This window comes from Strongylocentrotus purpuratus, unplaced genomic scaffold, assembly GCF_000002235.5.
Source record: "Strongylocentrotus purpuratus isolate Spur 01 unplaced genomic scaffold, Spur_5.0 spur5_scaffold_6, whole genome shotgun sequence".
Lineage (NCBI taxonomy): Eukaryota > Metazoa > Echinodermata > Echinoidea > Camarodonta > Strongylocentrotidae > Strongylocentrotus > Strongylocentrotus purpuratus.
The window spans coordinates 45,812,580-45,837,036 of NW_022145612.1; the positions used below are offsets into that span (position 1 = coordinate 45,812,580).

General features: G+C 38.5%; 1 protein-coding gene across 1 annotated transcript; it reads left to right on the top strand.

Annotated features, from left to right (window-relative positions):
* The first annotated feature begins 19,344 nt into the window (after window positions 1–19,344).
* LOC100888787 (muscarinic acetylcholine receptor M2) lies at window positions 19,345–22,130 on the top strand. The gene has a single exon (XM_003723964.3). The coding sequence runs from the start codon at window positions 19,641–19,643 to the stop codon at window positions 22,128–22,130; it is 2,490 nt and encodes an 829-aa protein (XP_003724012.1). The 5' UTR covers window positions 19,345–19,640.
* The last annotated feature ends 2,327 nt before the right edge of the window (window positions 22,131–24,457 follow it).

The following is a 24,457-nucleotide window of genomic DNA, read 5'->3' on the forward strand; positions in this document are numbered from 1 at the left end:
TATTCGGTATAATTAAATCACTATGTGAGTAGGTTTGTTTTAACAATCGTTGTCTGCGGAATAAAGAAAAACATTAGAACAAATAACTGGTGGGATTGTGGTTTTTTATCTATGTTGTGATCAAATGTTTACATTAATATTCATAATTATATATAAATGGCATGAAAACAAAAAAGGCTTGGCATTTCAAAATTAAAATTGATTTGATTTCATCATACTCGAGTGTTCAAAAGGAAAGTATATGCCTGCTAGGATCCGCAAGGAAATATCCGGCTTTACGGGGGAGTTTGTACTTTAAGATAAATGCCTTGCTACAACGCATTATGCCCTTTGCCAATGCACGAGGCGTCAATTAGCTTGCGTTATCACTTGCGGTAGTCGAACCTATAATTAACGACACTTGACCCATACAGCGCAACGTTCACTTTGCAGTCACTGTATAATTTATGACGTCACTCTCACACAGTGCGTCAAAGACTGCGCCAGTCGCGCTGACGCAGTCTTCCGACAGCAGGATAAAATGCAACAGGAATTAGCGTAATTGGTCTAACCTGGGGGCGTTTCACAAAAATTGTCATCAGTGACAAATTACAGTTTTTGTTATAAGCTACTGAAATCCTTGCTTTTGATTGGCTATCAGCAGTATTGTCACTGATTTTTGTAATTTGTCATTGAAAAAGGGTTTGTGAAACGCCCCACATGTTTTCTTTGGGTCAAGTTGTTATGTACTGAACTGTTCCTTCTCCTCACTGTAAATGACGATTTTTGTTGTTGTTGCTCTGGGTGTCTCGAAATGAGACTAAATCATATGGCAGCAATTGAATGTTTGTAAGGGAAGAGGTTGAAGGCAAACAAAAACTGGACGAGAAATTGGAGGCAGATCTGTTTTCATTAACGGAGATTTAGTCATCAATACCTTAGTATACAATAAAATCCAAATGTGTTATTTTTGACAAGTCATCTCGAATATGTTTATAGTTAGGAAAGGGAGCACAGAAAAATAAGTAATGTAAACTGATTTTGAGGCCTCGTTAAAAGGGAAATAATTCTTCATGTACTACTGTTCAGAAGCTGAGTGGTGTAGAGGGCAAGTGGGGGGCAAATGGAGATTCCCTCCATCCTCAGCTACTGCCTTCGTCCAAATGAGCGGAAAACACGACCCCGCTTATCATCTTTTTTTGCGAAATTGGTAAAATGAGACCCTTGTTTACACGGCTAGAATCTCTGGATAGCCTGCACTTAAGGAGTTGGACGGGACGTCGAATTTTCACTGCTTACCGACTAGAGGCGAAGGACGAGTCAGCGGAAACATAGGTTGGTGCTAGTGTACCGACAGCCAAGTGTCATGCCGTCATTAGTCATGTCCGGTCTCTAAATAACTGTTCGGTTGACTTCATTGGTGTTTAAGAGCAAGAGAGAGATTGGTCTCTTCCCCTTTAGTTATATTAGGGCTTCTGTGACCAGAAATCACGATTTCACGCCCCCCCCCCTCCCATTCGTTTGTAAAAGTGAGAAAAGATAGAAATGTTTATGACAGCGAAAACACATTTTTAATATTCATCAAATTGACATTGGGTATTGGTACTAAAACAAGGAAAATATAACTGATGATACCATCTTTCTCCTGGCCATTCCAGCCCCTCTCTTTCTTCTCCGAGTGCTTTCTCCCCTCCGTATTTCACTCTTCTTCCTCCTTTCCCCCTCTTCACTCTTTCTAAAAGATATAGCACCGCTGATCATTTATTTCTATAAAACATTTATTTCAGTACTAACTTCATATCTACTTTAGACAGACATAATTATGTGAAAAGTGGTAGCTGTGAATAATGGTACAATCTTCCATGGCTATTTAATTCCATCATTCCCACCGCCTCCCACCCCCCCCCCCCCTCTGAAAAATTCTTACACCCCTCTTTCCTCTTCATCAACTCTTTATATTTCATTTTTATTTTGGACTATTCCGAGACACCACCATGACCTTTCAGTCGTGACTCGCTCTCCTCGATGAATCGAACATTGTTTGGACCAGGGCTGTTTATTGGAGCACCTGCGGTAGATAAACGCTAAGAAGTCGAAGTACTGTCCATCGGTGGCTTAGCTACACGGAGGCATGGGGGCACTAGCCCTCCATTCAAGTGGAGACAAACATAAAGAGGAAGAAAAGCGATAAATTAACAGTGAGAAGGGTGAACGGATGAGGAAAGAAGACGCCGATATAGACCAACTCTCGCACCTACCCCATAATCAGTTACCTTGTATATATTCGCATTTCATTTCCAGAGTGAAATTGTTTCCCCTAAAGGGTCAATTCAAGATACGCCTCTGCTTTCCACCTAGGGTGTGTGTGTGTGGGTGAGGGGGGGGGGAGAATCTCGCTGTTTAGTGCGAAGGCCCTCCCGTACTTCATTAAGATATCGGCAGGTGCTGGCGAGATTTCGATCGGTGTCGAGGATCCGTCGAAGTTTCCTCGAAACCGATATTTCATCGATTGTAATTAACCTTTTAGTATCAGAATGTCACGTGGGAGGGAGTGATTGTTCATGATGTGAACAATCAGGGGGTGGGTCAGGTAAAGGTTAATGACAAGAGACTTCAATTCGTTTATTTCGAGGAATCAAGTAATGACAATATGTCTGGTCGCCAAACATAACATTTTTATTTCCCTTATCTTTCACGCAGGCTAAACTCAATGATCACATGCAGCCAATGCCGACAAAACCTGTATTTTATCGTGTTTTTTCTGTACATGTTTGTGTATTTAATTCTTAACTCTTTAAATGTTATTACCCATTTCGTGTAGTTGAAGTGAACTTTTTTTCTTCCGGAAAAAATTATCTCACCAGCCACTCTGATTTAGTGTTGTAGATTTTTGTACAAATGGGAAAATGAGAAATCCAGAACCAGCATGGCCCCGTTGAACAATCCCATTTTTGTGTGACATAAAGGTATTCCTATAGTTATAGAAAAGAACGTAATTTGTGTGTGTGTGTGTGCGTGCGCTGAAGAATCCAGTAAATCTGAAATTTCAGATAGAATTCTTTCCGATACTCTGAGCATTTAAGCTTAAACGAGATGAAAATCATGCACCTGCCACTGTGTCTTTGCAACAACTTTGTTCGTATGTTCCCGTTTCATAAATCGTTTACGAGGAACTTATGACCTTCTTCAATAATAATCAGCGTCATGTGCCCCCTTACCTCCGCAGAGAGAACGTCGTCAAATCGTATGAATAAATGCATTGAGAATCCTTGAGAAAGAAAAGCAAATACTAAAAAACAATTCCCTATCAATTATGGATTCTTTGGGACAAAGAGAAAATGGGTGATCTTAGTTACAACCTGAATGTCCCCGGTTGGATCGTAGAAGTTCACACTCCGAAATTGCATCGCTGCATGTTTTCCCAGCGCTCTTTAACTATCGTGCATCATTTAGCAATGACGGTGCTTACCGTTTCAATACTGAGGATTTAACCGCATTAATGCCGAACCTTCAAATTTTGCTTATTACTTCTAGTTTACCGATTAAGATTTATTATTTTTCGGAAGGGAGGGGGTGTGGATGGGGGAGACTGACAAAACTACTTTACCGATGTCTTTTTCCAAACCAGGAGTTCGAGAAAACTGCATTTTACTTTGTTTATTTTGAACGAAATTAGGTATATCCAGAAAATCCGTTGTTTCCATGCATAATGTTAAAGCAAATTAATGTTTATCATAGTTTACACCGAGCCAGTCACACTGATTGAACCTTGGATGCTATTTTAAAAATGACTTTTTTCCGGGGGTCCAGTTTTCTTAGATTTTAGTTGTTTTGGTTGATTCTGATGTCAAACAATATTGGAAACCATTAAAAAAACCTTTTGATCCAATTTTCTTTTGGGTCAAATTCTAAATTGACCCAACTAACCAACACCAGACCGATAGAAACACCATATTACCTCAAATTAACCCAAAAATAATTGATAGGTTTTGAGTCAGCTCACTGGTTTGACTGTGTATTACCTTAGAACTTTTTGAACAAGGCATTTTGTTAAGCAATAACACAGAATAAATCCTTATGTTTAAACTGGTTACGAGAATAAGAATTTAATTTCTGAAAAAAACATCGATAAAATGTACCAGATATTTTGACGTGTTTATATAAATAGGATATCTCATATTCTATTGATTGGATAGATTCTTCAAATCTGAAATGTGTTATAATGAACGTGTTTCATTAGCGAAATTTAATAGCCATATTTACCGATGATACGACCTTTAAGATTAGTGGAAACCGTAGATCAAATGAGTCTAAGTACGTCTATTTTTGCCCGCCCTTGGATAGGTGTTGAATATTTGATATTTGATAAGGGAATTAGCTCTCCAGAGACAATTGAAAAGTTTTAATATCGCCACATGGTCTTTAAAGACTCATTCAAGGTAAAAGGAATCATTCAATGGCTTCACTTACCATCATCTCAACATGTGCCGAAGCCATAAAATATACCTGATTTATTTCTATTTCTAGAACAAGAATATGGATAACAGACAGGAGAGTAATGATAAACAATTCACAACTCTAAATTTCGCGATTATCTTTCTTTCAACAAAATAAAGACTTATCTTCTTAGAGTGGAAGGGAACGAATAGCCTTTGAATTAAAAAAAAAGAGTCAATGATATTAGTTCTTCCAGATGACCCCTTTTAATCCGATGTTTTACATGACGTCTTAAAATGTATCATGTTAAATGATTGAGACAAAGTCATTGATTCTTGCAAGTGGTGAAAAAAGAGTTAGAATTGATTTTAATTTTTTTTTTAAATTTCGTCATTACTGATGGTATTCTCCCAAATTCAATTTCGCAGATTTATGAAACTAGGCTGTGAAGCTTTATGTGTTCGACTGAATTTTGTGCGACCCCGTCCTACTTTCACTGCGCACCGCAGGAGCGATACAACTCACTCTTGACTCTCTTCAAAGAGTGCAAATTTAGCTATACTTCGCCCGTTCAAACAGGAAATCCATTTTGGTAGCAAATCAACAATGAACAAATATAACCACTGGAGATACTCTGTGCTTCCTAAAACTTCGATTTCGAAAGAAATTCGCGTCTTCAAGTTGGTGAAATTTGGCCACTGGCATTCCGAAATGTAGTTCGGGGGCAAAAGGAAGTGTTCTATATAGCTTGGCTAGCCGCCAGATCTGACTTGATCAAGCATTTTCTTAGTCTATCCTGGGGATAAATCCCAAATGAGCTATCTTTTAGGGTTTGATCCATCTTAATTCTATAAATAATTCTATCGAAACCGTTCATCGAATGTTAAAGAGCGAACACTTAATAATTCTACGTTAAGTCAAAAGTTACCCCAATCGTTATAATGAAAAAGACCAATTACACTGATAAATATTTTGTATACTTCTCGTGTCCCGGTATTCTGTCATTTTTTGTTGAGGAATAATACTACAGAAATAATTTATAATTTAGAAAACAGCCAGCTCTAATTAATGGAACAGAATAAGAAAAATACTACAGTTTCATTGCTACTATACATTGTGATATTTTTCTGCTTTTTCTACATCACCTATATGAAAAAGGTGTCACAATGTGTGCCCTTCGTCAAAAATTACGCAGGAAAAAAAATCCAGTATATTCATCTATTCTTTCAGAAACTGCTCTCTATTTAAGGGAAACTAAACCCCTAAAACGCCGGATGGCTTACTCTTGTTTTTTATATAAAGAAACGGTTATCTATATGATCTATATATTCAGAGAACAAAAATCGAGTGACTGGCGGTTGGAATCATTTCCCTAGACATTCCTTACGGCAACCTATGATTCAATCATTTGATCGTTTATACAAAAGGATTATTCCTACTCTTTTGGTTCTGATATCTAACACAGTCCATCACCTTGCTGTTAGGGCAAAACACAAAAATTAAGTGTTTCTCGTCCCCGCCCACCTCCTGTTTGGCCACTGTCTTTAAAAATAGCTTCCAAAGTGAAACACATCATTTTGTTGCCATACATTGCATCAGTATACTCACATAGCACAATACATGTGGATAAATAGGCTTGGCTAGCTATAATCAGCATGGTAGCCATTTTGGAGAAAAAAAATTGCAAACAAAATCATGCCATGCCTCATCCTTTTTTTCAAAAGTCCGGACGAGATACACGTTATTTTTATTATTTGTCCTTATGCCAAATTCACCCCTACAAGGCTCATACCAGACCGAAGATAGACCGAACAACAAACACTACCCCGAAAGACCTAGATTTAATTGATTATCGGATGGCTATAGGCTAGGGTTTTGTGTGACTGAGTTTTTAGATTCCTGAATGATTGCTGACTTTCCTGCTGGGTGAATGAAAGGAGGGGCCTGGAAAAAAAGATTACAGGCGTGCTGCTCTCATTAAAGAGTTGATTGTGACGTTTGATAGGGTTAGAGGATGAGTTCATTAGGGGGCTAGCATGTGCCAAATAACCAATACTGTATAATCGTGTACGTGTAGTCACTTTCAAAAAGCACAACTTATACGCTGAATCTGTGGGTATATACTTTCCTTTTTATCTGATGCATTTAATAAGCGCAACATCAAATTAAAAAAAGAAATCGTTAGCATTGTATTTGGAACGTGTTGCGCATGAATTGAACGAGCAGAGCTTTGGGTGAAATGATGTCGTTTAAAAGATGTTTAAAGTAATTTTTATATGACATTCAGCTTCATCAAATGCGTCAATCAATGTGTAAGTAGATTCTAAACTTATGTTTGCGATACAGACGTCCTACTCTGAGTAGATTATCCGGTCTTAATGGATAATTAGGATTAGTGGAGGTAATTAGATTGGCCAATTAGTGATTAGTCAGCTGAAATTACGCGTTGCAAACTCTGTGTTAGATTGGTTACTGAAGAGGATGTCATCCTCCCCGTTTTATCGTTGGCAGTGTAATTCGAACCTCACGTATTATGAAGCAGACATTAAATAGGCCTACTTTAGGAAGGCAAGATAAAAACATTAAAAAGAAATGTTATTCTTTCAAATGTCATAGTTTATGAATTGTGCATTATACTCCGTATCGTTAATTAAATCAGAGAATAAACAGACACACTTATAATATGACACCGTGAGTGGTCTACAAACGTGACAAATGATATTGTTAAATACAAAACATGTAGAATGCTCAACCGAGGGGGTGATCTAATTTGTTGGAAACAATAGAGTATTCAATATCCTTCACCTATAAATTAAGAATTGTTGGTTTTAATTCGTATAAAGTTCAGAAAGTTACTAAAACCTATGACAACAGCATACCAAAGATGTGATACTACAGTCCCAACGCCAAATCAACTAAAGGCCGGCTCCAACCGATTTTTGTTCCTTCTACCATTGGGTTATGTACATGTAATTATTTGTTCGGTTTGGTGTCGGTCTGGTGTCGGTCTGGTGTCGGTCTGGTGTCGATCTGGTGTCGGCCTCGTTGATGTGACGGAGGCATAAGTCGAAACCAACCAGATATCAAATGTTTTCTTTTACGCCAACGACCATTTTGTCGTACATGCAGAATAAGGTGTGCATACACACGTGACATCTTGAGAGTCCCTCTACAAATCTTTAAACTTCCTATAGAAGCCATCCTAGGTAAAAATTTCGGTTAAGCTTCTTTTACCAATATTTATAGTGATTCAAATCAATAAACGTAGATGGGATCAAATCTTAGTAAGATTAGTTTGTAAGTCCAAAATTATAAGGTTTCCTCCTTCGAGCGTCAATCAAAAATACCTAAACATCCCATTACCGTCTGTCTGGAAACAGGGTAGACCTATTTCCTTCTCTAACTAGTTCACCTTTTTGTCCGTCCTTTTATTTTCTATTCTTCCTCTATCCCGTTCCCTCTCTCTTTCTCTGGCCGTCATTCCTCCATCTTTCTTTCTGAAATCCCAGTCATGAGACCGACGCCAGACTGACAACGCTTCGAACAAGAATTTTTCACCGAACAAGAATTTATATGGTAACGACGAATTGGCATAGAATCGGTCGGATTGGAGGTCACTTTATGTATCGACTCGTTTTTGCGATGTGACTTGGAATTCAAACGTTCTGTCTTTTCTCTCGGTCTGTCAATCTCCTTTGTCGTTTTTTCCACTTTCACTCTCTTGATTATGTCTCTCTTTGACTCCCTCTCTCTCTCTCACTAGTCACCTCCCGTCTCTGTTTTCTCCCTTTCTCTCTCTCACTTTCTTTCTTCCTACTTCTCTCTCTTTATCTTCCTTCCCCCCTCTCTCTCTCTTCCCTTCATACTTCTCTCTCTTTCTCTTACTTTCTCTCTCTCTCTCTCTCTCTCTCTCTCTCTCTTTCTTCCTACTTCTCTCTCTTTATCTTCCTTCCCCCCTCTCTCTCTCTCTCTTCCCTTCATACTTCTCTCTCTTTCTCTTCCTCCCTCCTCTTTGTCTCTTTCTTTCATACTTCTCTCTCCTTCTCTCTCTCTCTCTTCCTTTCTCCTTTCCTCTCCCTCTCTTTTCTCCTCCCTGTCGGTTTTGATGTGTCCCTCACTCCCTCTTTATCCGTGTGTCTCTCTCCAACCTCATTATTCGTCTCCGTCTACGCTCTTTTCTTTGCTATCCATCATTATTGCTGTTTTCAAAGCGGGACGAGGATGACATTAAGGTGTGCACGAAGTAAAATCACGTTCTCATTTTGATCGCCAGCGACGGCCTCTCAATAAAGCTTCATTTTTATTTTAAGACCAGGGACCTGGAAAAGCTGGAGGATTGAACGACCCGGCCTGTCCTCATCAGCTCGAGTTTGCCAAATTACTCGCTATTTTCAGACTCGGGATATTATTATCCCGAAGCTCGAAATTTCGTCTTCACCAGACCGATACGCTCATCACAAACTAGCTCGGACGGAAGCAAATTAGCCCGCTATCTCCCAAATAGCGGGATATTTTGGAGACAAGACCAAGATATCTCGGGATATTTTCTGCTGCTATGATATCCTTCCATATAGAAAAAAAAGTACTTTTCATCCCTACTAAATGTTTTTGGTCTACGTTTAAACTCAGATGGCTTAGCAAGTTAGATTTGGATACGAGCCTCATGAAGAGCATTCGATGCATCACCAAAAGTCACCAGGTACTCATAGAAATATTAAAATTATTTCGAGAAAAAAAAAGGTACATCGGTTTATGTAGACTACCTTTAAAGGCATCGTTTAACAATATTCAATCTGAGATGCATGGCCCTATGTGCTATCAGTTTTCTGCGATATGGTGTAATATTAAAGCCCTACAAAAAAAAAAATTGCGCTTCAAAATGATCATTAAGTGCCTCAAAAAAGTAAAAATCTTTGATTGACCGGTTTTATCATGCTCATTTCCCCCAATAGACTTTAGTGTTATAAAAACCGTTAGGAATTTTGAAATTTCTTATTCCAATCATAGATATCTTGATAATCAGACAGACGATTGGCTTGTAAAAGTCATGGGACACATAAAATAACCGAAAGGTTTATAATTATGATTGCAGCATGAGCTAAATCCAGGATTTTTTTGGGAATCGGAGGCAAAGTTACCCAATCCCTTTAAAATCAAAGGGTTTATTTTTGGATCCGGCTTTGAGCAGGATGGAGGGCATCCATCGACTGCATCACCGGGTACTCCCAGAGAAAGGAAGGCACCGATCTATTTCAATTCTGATGTTGGTTCCTGGATCTTTGACGAAGGTCCCCTAAGATGGCTCCAGGGGACTTGGTACTAAGTGCAACGTGCAATATAGATGAATGAATGACGTTTTTTTTCCCTTCAGATTGTGACACTGGAGACATGATAAATAAGAAGGGGGAAAGGCAAGAAAATTTAGAGCGATGTGGAGAGAACGGAATAGAATATAAGAGAGATTGAGAGAGAGAGAGAGAGAGAGAGAGAGAGAGCAGCCAGACAGACATACATAGAGAGAGAGAGAGAGAGAGAGAGAGAGAGAGAGAGAGAGAGAGAGCAGTCAGACAGACAGACAGACAGAGAGAGAGAAACAGAGAGAGAGAAAGAGATATAGATAGAGAAAGAGAGAGAGAGAGAGAGAGAGGGGTGGTGGGAGGAGGGAGGGGGCATGTCAATTATGTTCATGTATGGTCGGCATAATTATGCAGGGTGATATTTGTATTCATTCTATTCTATACCGTGTGTACCATAAAGAAATGAGAGAGAAGAGGAGATAGAAAGAGAGGGAGGGAAGGAGGGTGGAAGGAAGGTAGGAATGGAAGGAGAGGGAGTGATACATACAGAGAGTTAGGGATAGAGACAGATAGACAGAGAGACAGAGAGAAACAGAGAAAGAGAAAGAGACAGACATTATTAGAGAGAGAGAGGTTGGAGTGAAGGGAGGGGGCAGGAACAAGGTCCAATGCTTTAACCTAAGGTTCAACATGGACATTCTGCATCCAATCATTATGAACCTCATCACTCGATCTTTTCTCTCTTTTTTTACTTTTTTCTTCAAGAAACCTGACAACATCCATGTACACATGCCAAATAAATGAAGCGTGGCGGGCAGAGTGGTGAATAACACTTGAGGCGAAATCAATCCCCGTTTCGACAGCCGAAACTCACTGGAAAATACGGACCCCAAAAGGTCACCAGTCTGTTTCAAAGGGGGCACCCCTAACGTGGGATCAATCTTGGAAGAGAGAAATACTAACACGCCTAAAAACACAAAATGTATGGGTGAATAAAAGCATTCTCTTATTTAACTATAAGCACGGCGGACTACCACTTTTTAAAATGATTACTAATACAAAACAAGTTTTGTTTTGGTCATAATACAAGCAACAAACTCTAGATTTGACAAGGTAATGAACTTAAAAATATCATGAATTTTCTGACAGTTCTTTCTTACTCACATAGTAGTGATAACGGCGCACCATGATTGGTCAAAGTTCATAACGGAGGACTATAAAATATTTGATTCTATTACTGCTAGTTTTGTTGTTGCTGCTGGTGCTTCTACTTATACTACCACTAGTTATCACCACTACTAATTCTGCTTCTGTTACCCTTAATGCTGCGTTCGGATGGTTTAAGGTCACTCTTGCCATTTTAGTTTTATTTATATTTTCATATTATGGGTCTCTCCTCTGTCTCAGTCTCTCTGGCTTTTTCTCTCTATTTTCGATTGAACAATTGCCTACTGATATTTTTATCATATTCTTTTGTTCCTTCTCTGAGTTGGAATTAGAGATAAATGTATGACTTGAAGAGTAGTGACTTATTTCACAGATGTTTTTTTTTACTTTCTCAACCTACGCGTTTTCGATTTTCATGCGAACTGTTTCACGGATGCTTTGAATTCTTCATGATATTTATGTCTTTTGTTTTTTTACAAAGCTATTTCAAATACTATTTGGAAACCTTTCGTAAGCTGACCTGCTTTTAGACTAACGTATTATTCTCCTATTCTCAGGAATCTGTTGCCTTTGTACATTTTCCAGCACCATGTCCCTAAGGTTATAAACTCTAATATTCCCTTATTTAGCTCTAATGTCATTCCATATGTGTCGCTTTGTATTAATTACTTTTGTCATGATATCGTTTCTTTTATGGATTGGGAAAAAATCAATGGAAATGCATCAAAATATTGAAGTAGGTCTGAAAGAGTGAGACTGTATCCAACTTCTAAAAAAAAACTGTCCTGGGAATGAAGCAATGCATGGTCACTTGGCATGTCTTTTCAGAAGCACTCACACATGAGTGTCTACTCTAACGAAAAACGACGATATTTTCGCAATTCTAAGAGCTCCTCTCGAAAATATCTCGGCCAAAGTAGATTGGAGAAGGAACATTATTTTGGAAGAAAAGAAGGAAAGTAAAGAGCGATGAGAAGCAGGATGTGAAAATATCGATATGGCCTTCAGAGAAGCCAAAGGAAAAAGGAAAGGAGAAAAGAAAAACATTGTCAAGGTTGTTTGGTATCGTCACGCTTTCCTTGGCCTAGGGAGGGTGGGGGTGTAAAGACGTGATCTGAAATCGCTGAAAGACATCATTCATTTGATTTCATATTATGTTGTACCTTTGCACTTTTGATATTTTATTCGAGAAAAAACTTGTACATTATAGGTACTCACCCCCTCAAACTTGTCGCCATTTCTGTTAGATTGGAAAAGGATGAGCAATTTTTAAAAAATTCATTATCATTATCATTATTATCATTTTTAAATTTTTTTTTTTTTTTTTTTTTGGGGGGGGGGGGGGGAGGGGGGGGGGGGTGACTTTGTAATGTTTCATACATTCATAGACATTGTTTATTTCCCAAATTGCCAGCGATTCCCCCCCCCCCCCCCATCCAATTCGCCCATTCTCTTCCTCCGGGGCTCTCTTTAGCAATTTTTTTGTTTTTTTGTTTTGTTTGGGGGGGGGGTGGGATTTCAGCCCCCTTTCAAAATTCTTCATTATGAAATAATTTAAGCGAGGCAAATGTAGACAATGAATGCAAGACCCCCCCCCCCCCTCTCAAGACCCAACTATCCGAAATTGTTCATTTCTCTGTCTGTCTGCCCCCCTCCCACCGAGTGAGCCTCAGACGGGTTGCGAAAAAAAAAGGAAAGCGATACATTTTCGAATTCATAAATCCGCCCTTTCCGACCGTAGTATTCTGTTTCACTTTCCCTTAGGTTCCCTCTTCTATTTTCATCCACCGGAATCAGTATATCCGCGCCACAATTGGTAATTAGTAGGAAGAAAAAAGATGAATAAAACAACGAAAGAAAACCTAAATGGCACCTTCTTTGAAGGGTTCTAACTATCTTTGATCTCCCCATTTAAAGCTTTCTATAATTGTAATTTGATTACTTTTATAACCTATGGGGAATATTTCAATTACTATTTCCGATCCTTTACTCCGAATCGTCATCTCAACAAAAGTAATTAAATAGGTCATTATCTGAGAGGGAATTCCCTAACCAGAACCATCGGTGTAATTCATTATCGTTTTCAATGAATAGTGTTCTAATTAAATAATCTACTCATTCATAGAGCCTTTCCACTGTGACGTTTATTGCGTCATTAAGATGACAATTATCTGGTAAACGTAAAACTGGAAACTTATAATGAGTTAGCGCTTATACGAAAACGGGAAGCGTAAACACATTTAAAATGTGCATTGTATCAATTCCCTTTATATCCGTTTTATTTTTTTTACATTAAAAGAAATTGTAATATGTGTGTCTGTGTGTCTGTGTGTGTGTGTGGGGGGGGGGGGTGGAGTGTCGAAAACTCGGTTCATATCGTAAGGGCCTTAGAAGGGGGAAACCCTGATTCATCCCCAGTGGCTATATATAAGGGACCCTGTAGCAGTATTTTTATGAGTTTTCTCTGAACTGCTTTTTGTTGTGAACTGGTTTTCTCTGAACCACTTTGCATCGTTTTGATGGTTCAATCATTCAACTTATCAAAAATAAATAGCTTTGGAAAAAAGTAATGGATTGTTTCTCTTTTCACATTATGCGTTAAAGGACTTCAAATTCCAATCCAATAATCACTTCAAGATGATATATGACTATAAATCATGTGAATTGAAAATATGATATTCAAAGCTTTAAAAAAGAAGTGAACGACTGTTGATATAGAATGAGAGAGCAAAACAGAAATCATAGAAAACAGAAAAAACAAGACAGGACACTCGCAAAGTTTGTTTAGCAAGACAAAAATAACCATTACGGTAAACAAACTTCATTGGTGTTCACTCATTCTGATAATAAAGAGATGAAATAGTGAAAGTAGAGATCCTTTACTTGTCAAAATTAATATTGGTAGTTGATCCGTAGGTTATTAAGAGGTTGTTTTTATGTGACGTGAGACATGGAAACCCAAGAATTTACGATAAAAATGACTGAAATAAATTTTAACGGCGAAAAAAGTAAACATATGAATTACATATTGCTTCTTTGAATTTCCGTTAATATGATTATTTTTTGCAATTTATGATTATTAGTTTTTGTTAAAATAAATTTGAAGTTCTATACACCCTCAATGACTGTCTGAAAATTGCAGTTTATTGTTTAATAAGGTATTTCGTAGTGTAAGTTTTATATAATGATTTTCTTGTTTTGTAGTTAAGAGCATCAAACAATCGAATGTGCATGAGTGGAAAAAAAATTCAGTTTCATCGTATTAAACTAGAAAAATTGCTTAATTTATATTGAAGAAGATCTACTCTATTGGTTAAAACATCGTATGGTTTTAGGACAGATGTGTATATATTAGGACAAGGTCAAATGTCCAATCTCAACTTATTAACCAGTTTTTATATACAAGCAATGTGTAATAATTTAGTGATATAAGCTTAGTCCAGTAATCTCTTTAACGCCATGAACTCAGTGATGCTTTAAGAAAGCACTTTCGTGATTAAAGAGCCCAGTTTTAATTTCTCGCATGTAATACTTTTATTATTGAACAAACCTAGCTGAAAAGTCTAATCATTGCAAATCACCAAATTGATACGTTTCCCCTTTTTTCTCCGTGGTTTCGCATCATGTCACCGTGCTGTGTTACGTCAAGGTTGTTGTTTTATCGGCTTTAGAACTCTCATTAAAATGACACGCGCCGTCAAAGGCAAGGATGGTATCTTTGAAAAGGAATTAAAGTAATCGATCAAGGGATTAGCAGCTATTCTTCCCTTTGTTAAGGTCTCATCGGCAATGATAACCCAAACTTAAGTTCAACCTTGGTGTCTAGACTGCTAAGTTCCGACCACGCGCTAGTGAACGTGATCTATAGATATACCTTCCTTATGTTACTTCACCTGAAGAAGAGTTGGAGTTCTGGGAAGAGTGAGAATTTTTTTTTTGGTGAGCACTCTTAGTAACCCAGGTGTAGTAAATGAATACCTGGTAGGAATTTATTCCTTGAATGCTTAAGGCGCCTTCGGGCAGCTGGGCTAAAGCTAGGGTAATACGTTGTAGATGCCTGGAGCATCCCCTGGGGTGGACAGGAGAGCAGTATAAAGGTAGCTATTAGGGACTTTTAGATTTGCGTCGACTGATACGTGTGACGTCCATTCAAGGCAGTGCATTAAAAGGACGTCGATCGTAGCAATCCACGTTGTCGTTGTGCAAATCTAAAAGACCCTATTATTGTATTGACGTCCCCCGTCTTTGCCATGTTTTTCCCCCGTTTTAAATCTGTTTTTACTTCTCCTTCTTCTTCCACCAAAATCCCTTTCTTTTAGAACGCATTACTTGTTCTTCCTCTTTTACGATACTGTTCACATTTATATGCATATTTTTTAGAATCCAATCAAGGTCACTATTAAAACGCCTTGCTTTCCGAAAATTACTCATGCATGACTGTTCAGGCGCCATTTTATCCGTTTCAGGCCCCTTCTGAGGCCTTCCTCTTCGCCTACCCATCTCCAATTTCTAAGAAATTGCTCTAAATAGTCCAAAATTTCTTTCTTTCTTCAACCTTCAAAATGCCCTTAAAACGCCATCTGTATACTCCAAATTCCAATCCGAAATCGACTCCGTCAAAAATCGCTAAATTTCTCTAAAAAAATGCGTGGGGACGTAAAATCAAATATCGCCCGTCATATTATAGGGTCAAAACTCAAGACCTGCATTTCCACCACTCGACTACGACATTCCATTCACCTCTACCACCCTTCCTATCCCACGTGTGTGTGTGCATATAGCTTATGCCATAAAATATCCGTTCTGAATAAGTTATGAGTAGAATCATAAAATGCAAAATTATGAATCAGTTCAGTTCAGAGCCAATGTCTTTTCTACGTGACCCCAATCGATATTAAAATTGCTTCCCTTTCGTCTGCTCCTTTTTTCATCAATGGCGTTCAATTCTCCAAAGCACGTACACTTTGGGTTCCCTGGTTTATAATGGATCACTTACCTAGCCCCCTGACCGAGTTTTATACCAGGAGTAAACAACTTTCACTTTCCTGAAGAAAACAAAACCGTGAAAAGAGTAAAAAGTACGCTTCATATGAGGAGAATCAGACTTCAAAGGCGACCCTGGGTATTTTATACTCGTTAACATTCAGTATTCACTAAACGTTTGCCTTTGTCGACTGTAATGACTTTGACAAGTGATTTTTCAATAACGAGCTAGTGAGAATTCGATTTCAAAACATTCTGAGCTGAACCCAAGTGATAGTATTTTTAGATGAAACAAAACAAGTCACATTCATTTCAAGTCCATAATGCTCTCATGTTGAATCCATCTCCCCACGGCAGTCCACGTGTAATTATCCAATAACAAATTGCCGTTCCAACATTGTGTACTCAAATATCGATTTAATGGATTACAATGGTATGGTCGAACAAACCAATTATCTTCTTACCCTTCCCTTCTCTACACCCAGTTCTTTTAGTTCTCATGCAAGGGAATATCTGCCATTGCAGTTCGTGACAAGGGATATTTATTAAACAATGTTTCCCGATGAAATACAGCTTGGACTCTTTACGGATTGTTAGAGGTGTGTGTTTCATATGTCATGTACGGTATGGTATACATATAGGTTGTTTCTTTCAGAACACAAAGCCTGTAGTTGCATGTAGAAAGTAACTTAATCGTTGAAATCCACAGTCACTGAAAAGCTTGGGCACAGGTTTCCAAATTATTCAAAGTCTGGAACTCATTAAAGCAGGCCAGAGTAACTCAAACGTTTCATCGTTACCGTTATGTGGCAATTATCATCGTTATTTTCTCTCGCAATCATGGCGATTAGTTTGGCACAAAGTGCTGCGTACTATTACCTAAAAAAATTCAGTGTAAGATTTCGTTGTAGTTTTTAAACAGTTTTTTTTTATTCTGTAATATAAGCAAAAATTCATAAAAAACGTTCAAACAAGTTTGTATTCGCTCAGATTCCATTCAAAATCTGGACAAAGTGTACAAATATCTAGGATGTATTTCTTTATTATTAGTAGTACTCTCATTTACATTTCAAGAAATTCACAACTTATATGACTTAAGGATAAAAATGAAAAAAGAGAAGGAAAACAAAAATTGAGAATTTGAAATGACCTTGGAGTGGTGTAAGAGAAGTCGCATATGTTCCACTCGTAAGCATTTCACGACCAAGAAGCAGATGATGTATGTACTTTCTGGAAACATGTTTTTCATCTTCTGTTTGGGCGATCAACCTCTTCAAATATATTGATCCGTATCCATTTGAAAGTTACCGGGTCGACAGAAAATGTTCGCTGGAGCGATATGCGATTTTCCCAACTCAAAGCCATAATCTTTGACAACAAAAGACTATTCTCAAGACAGAATGGGTCCTATCGATTAAGCTATTAAATCATTTCCTCTTCCGAATCGTTGAATCTCTTTTTTCACAAGATAAGTCTGTTTTAACAAGGGCTTTGGATAATATCAAATCGAAGTCTGTTTCTATAGAGAGACAAACAGTCATTAAAACGAGATGATCTGAGTAGGGCAAAGGTGGCAAACTAAATCTATTCCCCTAACACAACATACATATATGATTTTATGTAAAGAAGAAAATATTATGAAGGAAAGAAAAACGGGCTAACGTGACTGTTAACACTTGATGAAGTCCATGTAGGCGGCGGAGGGCGGAGGGCGGAGGGGCGGGGGGTATTCTATGACACCCTCGTCCAAATGTTACATCCAGTTTCAGAGACATTAAACCATGCCCTGGCTTCGTTGAAGGGGGATTTTATATCTTTCATAATATTTTTTAATTACCGATAGTACCACGTGTTAAAATGGAAGTACACTAGTCTCCTGCACAAAAAAAGGACATGGGATAATTTGTTGACTTAGATTATTTCATACTTATGGTTCGCTAACTCATCTATAAGAGTCATTATCAATAACTTGATCATCATAATCATCCTCACCATCACCATCATCACTACTACTATTATCATGATCATCATCGTCATCATTATGAACACCATCATCACTCTCATCATCACCATCAACACTATCACAATCATCCTCACCATCATCGTCATCACACTTTAATATTTTTTTTAATTTATCTTTTTTTTCAAAACCAAATTGTCTTTGCATTCTTTCGATCAAACATGTGATCGAACCAAGTGATAGAAATTATTAAAATGTTTCGGATGTTATAAAATTAAAATGATGGATGCTATGACTTAATGATGAATGATGGACAAACACCTAATAAAGTTGGTATGAAGTAAGGACAACAAAATACATGTACAGCGATATATCCTGTATATTATCCAGTGTTAATCCGGTGGCCTTGTTCTATATAATATAGAGTTAGTTTGTAAATGCATGTAGAAAGTAGAATGTGCATGTTCATTCATTTTAGGAGAAAACTGCTTCTCAAATAATTATTGATAGCATCGTGAGACGAGGTTCATACAGCTGACAATCATCACAACTTCTCCCCGAGGCTCCAAAAGAAGAGAAAAGATGGGAAACTGAGAGAGAGAGAGAGAGAGAGAGAGAGGGATATGGGTGGATGGAGATGAGGGCGAAATGGTTGGAGAGTAAGAATCATTATCAGATGAATTGCATTATTTTGTTCACCAATACCATTGTTGTTGTAGGACGATATAGACATCTGTTTTTCAATTCAAATAGGGTTTTGATGGGCTAGTTCAATAACAAAATAATATAAAAATACATGAAGATCTAAATGCATTGTGAAGATAGAAAGAAAAATAGAGAAACAATTAATTGAAGTGGACAGGTAGGCGGAGAAAAGATCTTGATAAAAAAATGTACGTAGATAAAAAAAAAATTACGTAGATAAAAAAAAATGTACGTAGATAAAAAAAAATGTACGTAGATAAATAAATACGCAGAGAGAAAAGGTATACAAAATAACGTTGTGGTATTACGTCTTTTCACAATCGCTATGAGTAGAAAAAGTGAAAGTGAACTGAGGAGGAAGATGTTTTATCACGTAAAGATGCGCAGCTTCGCACTGCGCCTGCTCAAAATGGTCCAATTTGTAGAAGCAAAGCGAGAATACGAAAGTGAGTGGATGGTTTTAGGCTAGTCTGGGTTTCTAGTCCTCACGAAAATTACTCTCACCTCATCGTAGACGAAAGTGACTGTAGAATGATTCCACATTCGTTTAAAATTGGTTTATTTTGGAACTGTTCACACATAGCACTTGCAAAAATACTTGACATATTAATTGGCCTATGTGTCATGAAGGAGACAGCGAAATCTATTTTTAGAACAGTAATTGGGTTTGGACTCTAAGACTACGAATATAGTTTGACAGTGCCTGCCCTCGTATACGAGCATATTGAAATGAGAGAGGCGAAAGAGACACAGAGAGAGAGAGAGAGAGAGAGAGAGAGGAGGGAGTGAGATAGAGAGACAATATAAAAGGCGCTCAAATTCCCCCGAGGCGGAGACAATGAATGCAAAGTAGCTCAGGCATGGCAACGATGCGGCGTTAGCTTCTGGCTTGAAATTATTGTGAGCAGCGAGCAGTTGGAAGTTGGATCGCGAGCGAGAGAGACGGAGAAAACGAGATGCTCTCTTTCTCCACTAATAATACAGTAGACATCGAGGCGGTGTTTCTTGCCTTAACTGCTATTATTAGTAGTAGCCGAGGCTTATCTACTGCTGATGTGGTGTTATAGGAGTGCGATGTTGATGGGTGCTTAATCAACCGGAGTTGGTTACCAATGAATGTCATGATCATGGATCGTGAAGAGACTGACAGGTGGGAGTCTGTGTCTCACGTCGCTGCCTCCAAGATAGCGATGGTCACCACTCAGCTGGCCGAACGACTGGCCGCAGAATGGAACGTAACGCCAACTGTCACGCAAACCAACCTCGAGATGCAACACGATCTCACCCACGATGTCGCCGCCGTCCTCAGCGACGATACGAACATTGACCACCAAACCGAAACAGCCATCGTTGCGCTCAAAGCGGTCCTGGTCATTTTTCTCGCTTTTCTTGTAACTCTATCAAATGCAGTTGTAATACACGTGATGAGACTTGATCGCAGTTTACACACCGTGGGGAATTTATTTACTGCCAGTCTTGCTATCGCAGATCTCTGTGTTGGTATATTTGTAATACCTTTTAATGTTTTTGATATTTTATCGGTGCGAGGATGGCAGGCCCATCCAAACGCAGCAAGGAGTATCTGGATAACAATGGACTACTTTTTCACCACGGCAAGTATTATGAACTTAGTGTTACTCAATCTCGATCGCTTCTGGTCGATCACGTCACCTATAAAATATATTCGACAACGAACTCGGCGACGAGCCTTGCTCCTGATTTCGTGTGTGTGGGGCGTGCCTGTTGTATTTATATGTGGTCCTGCTACCACGTGGAAATTTGCCTTCACTAATGTTCCTGTGCCGTCTCGCACTGTGTTCGTCAGTTTTTCTGTCGGCTCGTGGTTGATGGCCGCCGGTGCCGTCTTTATTTACATCATTCCACTCTTCGTACTTTGTGCAATTTATTCTCAAATCTACCGCGCCATTCATCGTCGATCTAAGATGGACGTGGGCCGTTCGAGTATCGCAAGCAGTGCCATGTCAACACGGCCTGGAAGCTCGCGACGGGACAGCGAATCTCAACATAATTTTATTACGGAGCATGAGCTTCAGAGATTGAAGGGTATCTATGAGAAGACCGTCCGAAGGGAGCGAGGAGAGCGACAGCTGATGGCGATAATAAGGAGACGCAGCCGAGGTTATGGAACAGGAGCTCGTGAAATAAGACGATACGCGAGCATTGACGAGGAGGATCACGAAGTCCGTGGCGATGAGAACGAAGAAAACGAAGCCGAAGACCGTCATGAGGACCATGGATCTGGCGAAGGTGGTAGTATTTATGAAGGGGTCAATTATAACTCTGCGCCATCGAGTGATGGAAAGCTAGCAGACGCCGAGTCAAACGATGCCGAACATGATGACGATGGAAGCATAGGGCCTTATGAGATACGTGAAGGGGAAAAAAAAGCTCTGATGACGAGGGTGGATAATACAGAAAACGAACATCGAATACCAATTCTAGGAACAAATAGAGAAGACACAGAACTAAATATTTCGCCAATCATTCGAGCAAGGAGAAAAATTGATCGAATGTCTATTGACTCTGCAATTAGCAACCCCAAGCCTCATCTTTCTCCTCATTCGCTTAATCCGGATCGATTAGAATGTGATTTGTTTTCAAATGGAATGGTCATGTGCCCGAATTGTCCGAATAGCCGCGGTTCGAGCCGAGGCTCGAGTCCGAATAGGCGACTCGGAGCGAGTGTGGACAGCACGTGCGAGAGTATGAATCGACTGAATAGGTCACCGGCCAAAAATCAACCCCCTTCGATCCCCACGACGCCGGAGAGAGCAGTGACCGAAACCTCCAACTTGCAACCAAATACAGACCAAATTGTGCCCCTTCGTCAAAATGGAGACGTCATGCACTGTAACGGGATAGTCCAAAAGCCATTTACGGAGTCGATATTGACGTCGATGCAAGAAAGTTCATTTACGACTTCAAGCGAAAATATCGAGACATCACCCCGGAGTGACGAACGATCGATCTCTCCGACGGAGAGTGATCATGTTATCCTATCCGATATCGACAGTGATACGAGGCTACCAGACCCTCCCAAACGTCGGACATCATTTTCATTTGATCTCATCAACGAGGTCACTCATTGTCGATGTAATACCGTAGTCGGTAGTCGACGAACGACGTCGAGGAGCTTATCGTATCCAAAAAGTGATAACAGTACTTCGCTTACATTTCCAATGGATGTCTCATCCATGAACGGATTCCGTAGTCGTGTTCGCAAGTCGCTAACCTCTTCCTTCACGGCTCTAAGCGGACGAGGGAGCAAAGCGTTGATGCTATTGCGCAAACAGGACAAAGCTGCAAAACAACTGGGGATAATCCTGACTTGTCTCATTGTCTGTTGGACGCCATATTTCTTCCAAGTGCTACTTTATTCCTTCATGTATGACGTCATTAATATCACGGCTATGACGATATCAGTGTACTTGGGCTACGCGCACTCGTTTCTCAATCCTGTTCTGTACGCGCTCTTTAACCTGAGATTTCAGAGAGCGTTCAGACACGTTCTATGCGCATGCTGTGTTCGCACTCAGACATCACCGCGTCTGCCGTGTAGCGTTCCACCGTCTCTCATCTGAAAATTTGGATATTAACTTGGATAATGGCAACCGTCCTCTATTTTCCTTGATAAACATGATTCAATTGTTATATAGTTAATCAAGGATTCATATTTTATTGATTATAACTTATTCATGCTAAATTATTGTTGTATACAAAATGTTAACTGTCATTATAAATTCATACTTATACACAAATAAGAAAATTAACTTTATTTTTTCCAAAGATATGAATGTTGCAAACATTTATTGCAATACCATTTAATTGTAATATATCACTTAATTTATCAAAAGTAATGATATGATTGGTCAATTCTCGATAAAATGAGAGTGATTATTAATATGATCAATAATTGTCTATTGCTTGTGCAGATTTTCAAGAAATTAGATTTAACAAGGATCTAACTTGAAATCTGCTTTTTAAAGTAAAATTTGCCAATACACAATGTATTCATTGAGTATTACATTGATAATATATGATAACGGTGTTACAGTTAGATAATTTTTGCCTCAAAACTATTGATCAGTATAATCTGATAAGTGCTCAGAGACATCGTTGATGCTTGAATCGCTTTGTTATCCTAGAATATCATATCAACATTTTCCTGATATATTTCTTAATATATGAGGTGAAATTGAAAAACTTGTGTCTCATGACGAAGCAGCTGTGGTACACATTACATAATTATTGTCATATTTTAGATGATAATTTACACTTGAGAGGTACAAAATATCGATGTTTTACCCCATTTGGAGGTCATAGATTTAATCTTTGTAATTCAAGATTTGTTTATATATATTAGCATTCTTTTTGGTGTTCCTATTTTGTTACTATACAGTATATATATATAATAGCGCTGGTTCGTAAACGTTGCAAATTATAAGTTTCGTTTAATATGGATAGTCTTTTTGTTTGAAGCTTTCATTTTTATATTAAAAACCACCTGCTTAGATACTTATAAGTTAGACAAATATCATCGAGTATTAATTTTAGAATGAAAAGAATCAAGATAACACAGTGCAGTATTGCTATACATGAAATTATCGCCGTCTTTAATACATGATCACTTTTGCACGTTTTCCAAAATAAACGGTAGAAAACAACATAACTATCAAAAGAGGGTGGCTGCCACTGGCGTACTGATGGGGGACTTTGGACTGGAGACGTGGGGAGGGGGAGGGGGAGGGGGGGGGGGGGTGACCTCCAAAATAAAATCCAAACGTGGTTTATTTCTAATTCGATACCAGTGATTTACAAAATATGTTGCTGACATTTTTGTATTGCCCCCCAAAAAAGTTTTGCTCATTACGCCACTGCCGGCTGCTATCGATGTCATGCGGCCACTCCCACCCTGTACTTAAAATAACAATCAGCAAGACCACGAAAGATACCAGCAAAAACGTGAAAAGGGAAGTTTAAAAAAATTAGGGGAGGGATTTACTCTTACCAGGGAGAGGTACACAATTAAAATATATTGGTCAATTTTGATTATGGTAACCCCTATGAAATGTTTTGTGTCAATGGGCATAAAATGATAAGCTTGCAATATGCTCATTGTCTAATATATCTTACCTTTTAACATGTTTAAAGTAGCAGTACAAAATAGATTTTCAGGAGAGAATTGAAAGGATTGTTTTTCGGTTCATTGAAGGAGATTTTAGAAAAATGAATAGGTCGACTGATCTTAAATAAATTAAGAGTAACGTTCGATGTCGAAAAAAAGAGAAAGATTGTGTTTGTGATATCTCAGACAAAGAAATGGCAAAGAAAATAAATTAATATATATCTAATCTTCATTTTCTGACATTCAAACCTCCAACTGTTTAAACGATTGTGATAACAGATAAGATGAAGTGATATTTATTATGTTTTCCTATCATACTTCTTGCCCACGTTTAAGTGTGTCGTGTATTTCACACTAGTTTTTATGTTGCCCTTTTCTTATATTTTGTCATAATTTTATACGTGAATATGTTTTTTATACAGAAAATGTGTATGTGCAAGATTATAAAAGGATAAATCATATTTATTGAAAAGAATAAGAGAATGAGTATAAATGTTTTCATATTTTGAAAAAGAGAGAGATGTCTAATCACCCATTAAAATGGTAACGCACCCACCAAAGTAAATTTCTTGACTGTTAAATTTTCTATTTATTTTAGAACAAGTGTAGTCTTAGTAGGCTTGCGGCTGCACCATGTGAGAGAGAGAGAGAGGATTGAGGAGTCCTGAAAAGGACTCTGACCCAAGAAAGATTACCGAGTCAGAGTCCTTTTCAGGACTCCTCAATCCTCTCTCTCTCACACATGGTGCACCCGCAAGCCTACTGTATATCTACATCACCATG

Excerpts from the sequence above, each read along its gene's own strand:
- LOC100888787 (XM_003723964.3), top strand. The coding sequence starts at position 19,641 with ATGAATGTCATGATCATGGATCGTGAAGAGACTGACAGGTGGGAGTCT.